The 11,757-nt window shown below is 40.1% G+C and overlaps 1 protein-coding gene and 1 pseudogene across 2 annotated transcripts; both read left to right on the top strand.

Moving 5' to 3' along the window:
* The first annotated feature begins 639 nt into the window (after window positions 1–639).
* Window positions 640–5,636, top strand: LOC311268642 (sterile alpha motif domain-containing protein 9-like; annotated as a pseudogene). Its single transcript, XR_014624908.1, has 3 exons — window positions 640–711; window positions 2,014–2,072; window positions 3,432–5,636. The product of XR_014624908.1 is annotated as a sterile alpha motif domain-containing protein 9-like (transcript).
* Window positions 5,637–6,428: 792 nt separating this feature from the next.
* LOC311268643 (sterile alpha motif domain-containing protein 9-like) lies at window positions 6,429–8,101 on the top strand. Its single transcript, XM_084372389.1, has one exon. It carries the CDS (start codon window positions 7,266–7,268, stop codon window positions 8,031–8,033), a length of 768 nt encoding a protein of 255 aa, XP_084228515.1. The 5' UTR covers window positions 6,429–7,265; the 3' UTR covers window positions 8,034–8,101.
* Window positions 8,102–11,757: the final 3,656 nt, after the last annotated feature.

The raw sequence follows: 11,757 nt of genomic DNA, 5'->3' as shown, positions 1-11,757 counted from the left end.
TTGCGTGTTGCTCCAGTTAACATCTGTTAGAGTAGCTTACAATGTAACCTTTTTCTGAGTTTGGTGCATTGCTAAACAAAATCAGGAATTACTAACAACTGCAACAGGCCTCTGCAAAAAAAAACCCAGCACAGTAACACAGCAACATACGAACATGTAAATGTATGGAAAACCAGACTCTCATTTCAGGATGTAGCCAGGAAGTTACAAAGATAAGGGAACACTCTTAACATAGAGGGAAATACACTACTCACGCACGTACATGGATATGCAATAAAAGTCAAATGCAATGTGTCGACCAAAAATATTCACAAAACACAAAATAAAATTCAGAATAAACAATCAAGTGAAACACTATCCATATATCCCTTATTAATTTAGAGTGTATGCTGCAGATGACAAGATCACTATCAGTTTTGAATCTCTGTATTCAGTGCAAGAGATTTGTGATATATGTAAACATACTGTAAGTTGTTCCCAAAGGCTGGAAACAGGAGTCAGTAGAAGTGGCCAAGCTACCTGGTGAGGGTCCACCACCTTTCATGAGACATATCTCATGTTTCTTTGAGCATGCGCATGGCTCCCATCCTGCAGCGTAAGCTCTCAGATGACAGAGGTCTGGTGAAGTTGGAGCAGCTGCTGCGATTTGCTCCCACAGGCTCTGACAAATTTCACTGCGCACATATGCCGACTTCCCAGCAGTTATCCAAGGTAAGAACAATGGTTGCCTCTTTCAATGTATATAGGGAGTGTCGTGGTTTTCGCCTCACTCATGGTAATGCTAATGTACAAAAACAAGTGTCTTGATATAGGGCAGCTGTAGCTCAGGAGGTAGAGCGGGTCGTCTAGTAATCGGAAGGTCACTGGTTCGAATCCCGGCTCCCCCTTACATGTCGAAGTGTCCTTGAGCAAGATACTGAACCCTAAATTGCTCCTGATGAGCAGCTGGCGCCTTGCATGGCAGCCTCCAGCATCAGTGTATGAATGTGTGTGTGAATGGGTGAATGTGGCATGTGTTGTAAAGCGCTTTGAGCTGTCCGAGAGGACTGGAAAAGCGCTATATAAATGCAGACCATTTACCAGACCATATAAAGCCCAAACTGTGTTAACGTAATGTCTCATCTATCTCACACCCTCCTTCAACTCTTCAGTAGCTCTTTTGGTGTTTTTGGTGTCTCATCTGTGTGGCTCATCTCCTCGGTCTTACCTGCCCTGGTCATAAAAACGAGTATCTCTCCCCCTAAAAATATCTGTGATTCCACACAGGTCATCCTACTTTCGTTCTGTGTTTCTTTCCTATGCTCCACAGTGACTGCATGCTATCCAGACCAGTGGTTTCTCAAACTTGTTTGATGCACACTGATATGCTTTGGGAGCCTGCCAGTTGAAGGCCTAAACTACACAGGCCTACCTATAAATAGTGGTGTAAGAAGTTGGCCTATTCAGATTTTCACTTAAGTAAAAGTTATAGCTTAAGTAAAAGTAGCCTTCATAAGTGCTATTAGCATTAAATAATACTTTAAATACCAAAAGTACACAAGTATTCATTGTAGAATGTCTTAGTTCAGGCAATATTGCATGTAAAAATAATTAAAAGCAGATATAGTCAAACCACAAACCTTTATTGGTTTTTTAACACTTATCTTAATTGCCTTCCATAAAAAACATATGCAGTATCCAATCAAGTTAAACAGCAAACATTATTGTACTATTGTATTGTACTGTATTGTATTGTATTGTTTGCCTTTGTGTATTGAACCTAACAGGGCGTATTGAATGGTTCAATAAAATATTGAATATTGTTACATCTCTAGTGTGTATGGGTGTGTAGTTAAATTCAGGAATATTTATCTTGGCTGCAGCAGGTTGGTGATGTTATTAAAGCTCTACAAACCAACCATAAAACAAATAATTATACCAGTGATATTGTGAACAATAGGGTGGGGCACACCTCTAATCTGTAAGCAAGATGTCAATGGACTGACTGTAACTGTGTAACATTGTCTTTTGCAGATGGAAGTTGAAAATAAGTTATTGCTGATGATGTGAAGAAAGGACACAGTAGATCATGGGTGAGTGGAGTGACAAGTTGGTTTTCATGAGATGCCCTTTTTTCAGGTGCAGTAGTTTGAACTGTCTGCATTTAGATTGATATACAGACAGACAGACATACTTTATTGATCCCGTGTGGAATATCATGTTACAGCAGCATTAACAAAAGATTTAACACTGCTGGCCTGGCTCTACTCGGTTTGACTCGGAATGGAAGCCCAGCATAGTCAGGGTTTTGCATTTCCATCACAACTACTTGCTTGAAGGTGTCTTAAACCAATGACGTGCTTGTCCCAATCCCCGCAGTACTATTTAAGAATCACCGCTAACAAAGTGGCTCCACTAATTCTGTTACAAACACATTTGATTTACTATAACTTCTTCACAATAATAGACCCCTGTTTTAAGTCATTTAAAGGCTTTTATTATGAAGCAGCATGACAAGAAACGTGGCGTTTTCACCAGCAGTAACTAAGCATGACTCTTGAAACAGCTGAAAGTGAACATGACCAATCAGTAAAACACAACAGATATTTGAAAGTACAAACAGGACGAGAGAAACTGAGGAGATTCCATTAGAAGTTACAAAAGGACTGAGCTCTGTCTACGGGTTGGTCACAGTGGTGAGATGTCGCTGGGCGGCTTGGCCCTACCCTGGAGCAGGTCCATTGCTGGCGCAGCACTTGCCCCAGTAAAACTGGGAATGGTAAAGCAAATTAACGCAGCTCGGTTTGACTTGGCGCGGCCACAAGTGCTAGTGGAAAAATGGCAATAGATCCCAATAGAAGCTAACGTTTCTCGGGTGATGGTATGTGAGATGGTGTTAAAGGCTGCACTCAGATCAAGGAGGACAAGTATGGTTTAAAGCCCACAGTCAGCTGCCATCAGCAGATCATTAGTGTTTTTTACCAAGGCTACCTCTCTACTGTAAAAGGGGGAAAATAAACTGAAATTGTTTGAACAGATTGTTGTCAGTTAAGTGGTTGTGAACATGTGTAGCAACTGTTCCTTCAAGTATTTAAGAGAGAAAAGGTACGTTTGAAATTGGACGGAAGTTATTTAAATTGGAACCTGCACCAGGTTTCTTTAGTATTGAAATTATTGCAGCTGTTTGGAGAAATGATGAAACAAGACAAGAAGTACGAGATGAATGTACAATATAAGGAAGTTGGAAGGTAGTGAGATTCGTGCTAACACGTTGTTGGTTTTAGACTTAATGGGATTTGTTGATGAAATGGAAAATGTACTGTCGATGTTTAAACTATGTAATACTAAACGTGCAAACCATAAATGCCTTAAGTGTGAAAGAGAACTATGTCGCTTCTTTGATTCTGTTCCAACGTATTGCTTTTTTCTGTCTTTTTTCCCCGACTATACAGCAGACAAACTTGACCAGTCAGAAGACAAACTTGACCATTCACCCAGGAGCTGGACTGAATCTCAAGTAAGCATCTGGCTACGATCTATTGGAGTGAAGAAGCAGTACATAGATAAACTCTATGAGGAAGAAGTAGATGGACATATCCTTGTTACACTGAATGAGGACTTTTTAAAGACAAAGATTTGCATGAAATCAGGGCCTGCTCATTTAATAATTCAAAAGAGAGATGAGCTCATCAACTCCAAGCAAAAGTCTCAAGAGAAGAAAAAACCCACCAAAACTGAGTTTGAGCAGAAAAAAAATCTGAATCAATGTCCTACAACAAGTGAAGGTCCTCCAGCACATATTCCTGAAAGAGATCAAGATGCCTTAAAAGAGAGCCAAACTGCTCAGAAACAATGTGTGTTGACATCAAAGGAAGACTGCAGACCACGACCATTTGATCAAGAAGGGATCGATTTCATTTATGTAAAGCACCGAGTCCTGCAGCCAGAATCTGGTGCTTTTAACCTGACGTCTCCATGCCATGAATTTAAGTCTTTTTCTTTAGCTGCTGGTTTGGATCGCACACGACTCCAAGCTAAGTTTGCAAAGGAGGTTCTTAAATTTGCTTGTGGCTGTATGAATATCAGATCAAATGGCACAATACACTTTGGTGTGATGGACAGCAAGGAGGATGCAGGATACGTGCATGGTGAGATAATTGGTATCCCTGTAAAAGAGAAAGACATCTATGTAGATGCTTTGGACTACATTGAAAAGAGCATCTCCTCTGACAAGGAGCATGTGCGCCAGTGTGTGCGGCCACCAAGGTTCATTGAGGTTATGGATCAAGAAAGCACAGAAAAGAGGTACGTGGTTGAGGTTGACATTGTGCCTTTGTTAAGTATTGTAAAGAGCAAGGTGTATGCAGTTTGCCTGCCAAACTTCAAGGAGTCAACTAACAAAGTAGAATATGAGAAAGAGACTATTCTGCGGAGGGTAGGCTCAAAAACAGAGCCAGTGAGTGACAAAGACCTGAGTGACTTTTACCAGCGACTGAAAGATCGGGATGCCTTAAGAGAAGAAGCAGAGAAGAATCAGTTCCTCAGTGCCCCAGACTTCTGCAAAGACCTCGGAAGAAAACTCACCATGCTAATGACAATGGGAAGAAATTCATTGAAAAGGAGAAATGGTTCATTCTCGTCACAAACAGATTTAAACCTGATGACCTCTGCAACATTGACTGGCTGCTAAACATGAAAATATCCTGTGTGTTTGACTTTGACCCAGACTCAAAGATATCAGGTCTTTGCAGTAAATACCTTGAGCATCACGCTGCAAACATGCATTCTCTGCAGAGCTATAGAAAATCAGGTGACATGACCATCAAAGAATTTACAAGCAACCTGCATCTGTTCGAGCAGACTAGCTGGATCTTTTGTAATGGCCGGACTGATTTCATAGGAAGTGAAACTCCATGTGATGAAATGACTTGGATCAAGACAAAAATGACTTTCTTCAGTGAAGCTGTGTCTTTGATCTGTAAACAAATCTTGCCAAAGGGGTCTTTCCAGGTCCCTTTTCTTCTCACATCACCAGTTGAGAAACCACTCTTGCACAGCTTTTATGAGTTTTTCAGAGACATTGAAGGCCATGAAGACATCATCTGCATCTGTGAATCACAGAAAAACTTCCAGAAGTGGCAAAGCTTTGCAGAGGGCTCATGTGGAACAGAAACTGTGAACAATTCCAGTATCGTTGGGATGAAAATGAGTCACATTAATGCAACTCTGCAGCAAATACAACCCGTTAAAGCCTGTGCCAGCAAACACTTGCCAGTCTTCGTGAAAGGGACATGTCTTCTTGAAACACAGGTGGAAGAACAGATGTATTCTCTGGAAATAGTGACAGTCAATCATTGTGATGAAACAAGTGAAGATTTCATCTACGAGGAGAAAGCAAACATTGAACAGCAGTTCTACCGCAGTGGGAGAGTGAACTGGCTGAATTTCTGGCTTGCTGAGCACAAGGATGTTGGGGAGGTCATCGAAAGAGATGCTTATCATGATGTTTCCAAAACTTCTCCATGATGCTTTGAGATGGAATGCAGATCAGACTCCAGTGAACAGTATAAACATCTACCATCATCCAGGAAGTGGTGGAAGCACTGTGGCAAGACAAGTGCTTTGGAACAACAGAAGAGGTCTAAGGTGTGCAGTTGTGAAGCCTTCATACTCAGCTCCTCTTGTTGCACAACATGCAGTTGAACTAAGAGAATATGAAGAAAACGATCCACAGAGGTGTCTTCCTGTGTTGCTCCTCATTGAAGACTCTGACAAAGACTATCTAGATGATCTCAGGAATGAACTAGAGGTTGCTATTAACACCAAAAGAATCCAGCTTGGAACTCTATGTTTCATCCTGTTGAGCTGCAGACGATCCCATGATCCAGAGAAGAAATGCAAGGAGTCTCCATTACAGAATGTGTCTGTCACTCACAAACTGTCTGCTAAGGAGAAGAAAAAGTTCTCCGGAAAACGACAGGTGCTTGAAGAACAATATGAGCCTCAATTCATCCTGACATTTGTTTTGATGAGTGAAGTATTTAATGTGGATTACGTTCAACAGTTTGTGAAACATTTGCTCCAAGATCCAAGCTCCAAGCCTGATTCTCTATGTAGCACTGCTGAACACTTATGTTCAGAACTCTTTCATTTCTCAGTCCCATTGTGAAGCTTTCCTTGCTTTAACCTTTCACATGGAAAGGTTTCACCAGCATGAGTTTGAGAGATCACTCAGTGATCAAGCGAAACTAGTCTTCTTGCACCTCAGAGATGACAAGACACAAATTAAATCAATCAGAATCATCCACCCACTTGTTGCAAAGGAAATTCTTCAACAACTTTTGGGGAGCACACAGACCCAAAGCAGTTTGGCCATGGATTTGCTCCACGAGAACGTGCTTTTTGAGCACAGATTTGGAAGGGACGAATATCATTTTTGAGAGCACTTAAGCAAAGGGGACAAATATGATAGTTTTTTCTCCCCTCTGATTGAGCATGTGCGTGGAAAAAGGAAAAGCCCAGACAAAGCAATTGAGTTACTGAAGGAAGCCTTCCAGCGTTTCCATAAAGATCCATTCTTTGCACAACAACTTGCTCGTCTTCATTATACTTATGAAAAGTTTGAAGAGGCAAAACACTGGGCAGAGACAGCAGCTAAACAGCTGCCCAACAACTCATACATACTTGACACAAAAGGGCAGGTGTACAAAAAATGGTTCCAAGCAAAATACAAGGCCATTGACAATGACAACCCACCAAAGACAGTTCAAAATACAGCAGGTGCTGTGGAGACTGCACTGAAAGCCATTGAGTGTTTTCAGGAATGTGAGAAAGCAGCTGAGGCAGACATGGACAATGTCAACAGCTCTGGGTTTTTCTCTGAAGTTGAGGTTGGTTGCAGCCTTCTCAAACTGATCACTTCATTGGATGTGTTTGCAAACAGAGCCAATGGCCATTCAGAGTGTATGAAGTACCTGTTAACAGATTACATTCCAGAAGAAGTTGAAGGTCCCTGGGAACCATTTCATGGCCGTTTGAAAAAACTAAACAAGACAATGCAAGATGCATTGGAATGGATTTCGGAAGACCTCAGTTACTTCCAGACAGACATTGGTGCAGATGAAGAAGAGACCCATGAAAGTCCTGAAGAAAAGATCAGTCATCCACTGACATGGCTGGCAAAAAAATCTTCAGAGTATGGGTAGTACTTCAGTGAACCTTATTGCACTGGACTTCTAAAACAAGGACAGTCAATCCCAGCCAATCTAACTTCTTTCCAAAAACGCATGGTTATCTATCACCTTGGAGGGGGGAACATAACATCCATCCTCTCCAAGCTAACTGACCAGAGGGATGTAGTACCTCTTCTAGAGGCCATCCTTTCTTTCTACCCCAGCAATCCAGTAAAGGCCAGGTTTTGCCAAAGGGATATTGTCAATTACATAGTGACCCACATTTCTCTGAACTGCCTGTCACCACAGACTCAGAAGGTAGCTCCACTGAAAGATCTGCAGGCACTTTGCCGTCAGTTCCCATCTGATAAAAGGAAATGCTTACCAAGTGCCCTGTTCTTGCTTACCTTGCTATTCTGGCCTGAGGATCATGACACAGAACTTGAGAGTGAAACGAAATATGAAATTGTGCAGTCGGCTGTTGAACACATGGAAAAAGGCTACTGGACTAAGATGAAGGACATTCCTCAGCGAAAGAGAAGGCTGTACACCCATTTCTTCCTGGGCAGTGGAAACGGATTGGATAAATTTGTCCACAAGAGAAAGTTTGAAAGTATCACAAAGGTGTTCTCAGTCTCTGAGAAACGCATGAAATGGTTTAGTGGTGAGGCATGGAAAAAGCCAGAGATTGCAGAGATGCTGAAATGTGTTTCTGGATGGACTGAAGATGGAGTGGTGTACCTTGAGGGACCTCAGAAAAAGAAGTTCAATATCCTGCCTCTTCATGTACCTTCAGTGCCCCATGGTAATGAAAACATCACATTCTACCTGGGGTTTACGTTCAGAGGTCCTGTTGCCTGCAACATCATTGTGAAAAAGTAGTTTGTCTTTGAACAGTGATCATGTCACATATGGCTGTATGCCAGCCTGCTGAAGCATTGGACTGGTATCCAACTTATTATCAAGAGCAAAAACCAACCATCAATTGAAAAGACACCAAAACACAAACCATCTTGTAACAGTTGTTAAGCATGTAATACATTTAAAAGACAAAACTAAAAATGTTAAAGCGGTAAAGAGTATTGTTGTTTTGTAAGATAGTTTGATATTTACATTTTGCACTTTATACTCTTACTCTACACTTTTGTATTTTTCCCTCTTATATGTATCTAAGTTATGTATGTGTGTGTGCTAAGAAAAAAATACAGCACTAGTGTACACAAGTTAAAAAAACAACAACTATTTTTTGTGTATATATGAACATGGACTGACATGATTGACTCTGGATTCCCAGGGTAACAACAATATAAACTGAATTCGCTATGCTCCAGCTCATTTTTTGTAGATCCAGTTCAGATGTACTGCAGTTCATATTTTAGTAGCTCATTTTCTTATACTCACTTCTTTATTTTCCATGATACAATGTAGAAAGAAATGGAATCAAATGCATCTGTGTTCATGGGAATTGAATCAGTGTTTCACTTTCAACAATAAAAGTATTAAGAGCTAAACAGCAACAATTGTACAGTCAGAGATCGATGTATTTACATATTCATACACTGAACAAAAATATAAACGCAACAATTGTTTTTGCTCCCATTTTTTGCTCCCATTTCTCTCAAATATTGTTCACAAATCTGTCTAAATCTGTGTTAGTGAGCACTTCTCCTTTGCCGAGATAATCCATCCCACCTCACAGGTGTGGCATATCAAGATGCTGATTAGACAGCATGAATATTGCACAGGTGTGCCTTAGGCTGGCCACAATAAAAGGCCACTCGGAAATGTAGAGTTTTGCCTTATTGGGGGGGTCTGGGGGGTCAGAAAACCACTCAGTATCTGGTGTGACCACCATTTGCCTCACGCAGTGCAACACATCTCCTTCGCATAGAGTTGATCAGGTTGTTGATTGTGGCCTGTGACATATGACCATGTCTACAGTGAAACATTGTGATGTTAAGGGTAGTTTTTTCCAGCTTCATTATCTTTTTATTTTATACGTGGGTACAGTCAATAGAGGTTTGTTTGTTTGTTTATCTCTTCAGAGTAATATCTATTAAATATGTTGGAGCTAAACCATGCAGCTTTAGAAATGTTAAAACGACATGTACAAAACGGTGGCTGTCTGATTTTAGTTGTTTAAAGAATAATGGACAGGTAGACCAAGTTTTGTGATTGAGATGAGTTAGTACAGGATAAATGTATTTTAAATGCACATTAATATAAAAACAGATTTCATGTCTAAAAGTGGGTAAACAACTTATCAGAAGGAATCAATAATGTCTCCCAAAGGTAATAGTTGTGGTTCTGTCAGTGTGTACCTTAGTTTATTTAGTGGGAGGTCATGAGATTTACAGGTGTTTATATTAACCCTCAGGAACCCACACGTTCTTCACAGCCTGTGCAGGTCTCTCACACAACACCTGCTGAGTCAGTGCCCTCTACATCACCAGATGAGCCTGTATCTTCACATTACCCAGTTCAGACAGTGCAGCCAGCACCGTCCACACAGACTGACCTCCACAGTCAAACAATGAACCCCACATTTGCCTCAGAATCACCTACAGATCCACTCAGGCACAGAGAATCCAGTCAGCCTGAGAGAAACACACTGGCAGATCCTTCTACACTGGACAATGAACCAGTGTGCAGCTGCACCCTTGGTTAAGTGCCTCCTGCTCACCTGGGTTAACATGTTCCCCAACAGAACCTTCCATGGCCTCGAGGAAGTCGGATAACCAACAGGGTGTTGTTGGACATGATCTTGTAGCAGGACTGAAAAAGAGAATGTTTTTTTAATTTTATAACAGCATGTCCAAAATGTAAAATTAAATTGGCTTAAAGGCTGGAAACATGAGCTAGGAGAAGTGGCCCAGCTACCTGGTAAGAATGCCTCCCTTCATGTGGTGTCTAGAACTGGTTTATAAAACATTTTTTTCTTATGTGTCATTGAAGCTGTTAACGCCCAGTGACTTGACCTGCTGGGGCTGTTCTGTTTATGATCAAACAATCAGTGATCAGTCATGTTTTGGGTGTGGCTCTACAAAAGTTGTATAATGTGGGTACTGCTCAGGTCAAACTCGCGCTCATGAGGACCGAATTAACTCTCTTAGATAATTAATCCCTGGTTTACCTGCAAATTGTGCAATATTCAGCTGTTGCTGTAAACTGAAGAATGTCATTAATACTACATTTCAATGCTGTCCCTGATTTGACCACAGTTTACAATAGCTTTGAAATGCATCAGTTAACTTTTTCCAGACTTTTTTGTTACAGACTTAAGTTCGGATACATTTATATGCTTACATTTATTTTAACTTGATATCTACTAAACGTCAATTCACTACTCAAAATCTGTCCTGTTATAAATCAAATACTATAGTGACCATGACCAAGAACAGAAGCTTGTAGCAACTTAGTAGTAGTAGCTTGTACAAGTTGCTTTTTCTTCTGATCCCTTCTTTCTATATATTCATTGCAAAAGCCGTGTGGTCACCCCACCCTGATACATAACTGCTTTCATACTCACCTGATGCGTTTTTCTTCAACAATAGCCCACATATAATCTCTGACAAAAGTGAGTTGTTTTGTTGCTTCTCATTTTAAGAGCAGGGCTTTAAAATAGAATACCATTAACATTATGGATGTTCTGCACTTGATGAGTACGTTTGAATATGTATTATAAAAGATAAAAGTGAAGAGGTTACTTATGCTATAATAAACAGGGTCGTAAATGAAATGGTTTGTAGACGTCTGAGTATAATCATGTAATGATCAGCTTAATGATTAGCCTACAGATTGTGTGGCGCAGTGGAATGGGTTCTGTGAGTCATGCGGGTTAGTGAACCTGCATGACTTAGGTTAACTTAGTGAGCTGAACAAGCGCAGGGGGTGCGGCCCAGCAGGCACTGCCAGAACATATAAAAGAGATTATTTTTAAAATTATATACTTTCATTGAATGGGATTTGTGATGAAGAAATATATGACAATGTAAACAATAGTTATTTTTAATATATGTAAAACATATTGTATACAATAAAATTATTATTATTATTTTTTTTTTTTACAATTTTAGTTACGTCATACCTTGAATACATTGACCTTTCAAGTTCAATGGGTAGTGATAGTCTTTTCAGAAGATATGAGTCGACAGTGCAGCAAAGATAAGACTTTATATGGCAGAAATGTCCAGCCTATACTTGGAAAACAAACACAAATTGACCACTTGCATAAAGTTTTTGTTCGACTATTATAACATTGTCTGACGAACTTAAATATTTTTGTACATAACATGGTAAATTCAAGAAAAGTAACTTCAAAAAGAATAATAAAAAAAACTAAAACATTGCGACTTTGCAGTGGCTGGTTGGTTATGGTTGAGGTGAAAATATGAGATTATTTTTTTCTGTGAAGTTGTTCCAAAGGTTAAGGGTCATATTTTCCAGCTTCATTATCTTTTTATTTATACATAGGTACAGTCAAAAGAGGTTTGTTTGTTTATATCTTCAGAGTAATATCTAGTAGATATGTTGGCGCTAAACCATGCAGCTTTAGAAATTTTAAAACGACATGAAAATCAGTGGTTGTACAAACAGGTGGCTGTCT

Source organism: Pagrus pagrus (assembly GCF_965226575.1).
Source record: "Pagrus pagrus genome assembly, chromosome: 13".
Classification (NCBI taxonomy): Eukaryota; Metazoa; Chordata; class Actinopteri; order Spariformes; family Sparidae; genus Pagrus; species Pagrus pagrus.
Note: the sequence above shows the minus strand (reverse complement) of the source record. Positions and strands in the feature narration are given on the sequence as shown.

Bases quoted from the DNA above. Each gene is read 5' to 3' on its own strand.
- LOC311268643 (XM_084372389.1), top strand. From the start codon at position 7,266: ATGGTTATCTATCACCTTGGAGGGGGGAACATAACATCCATCCTCTCC.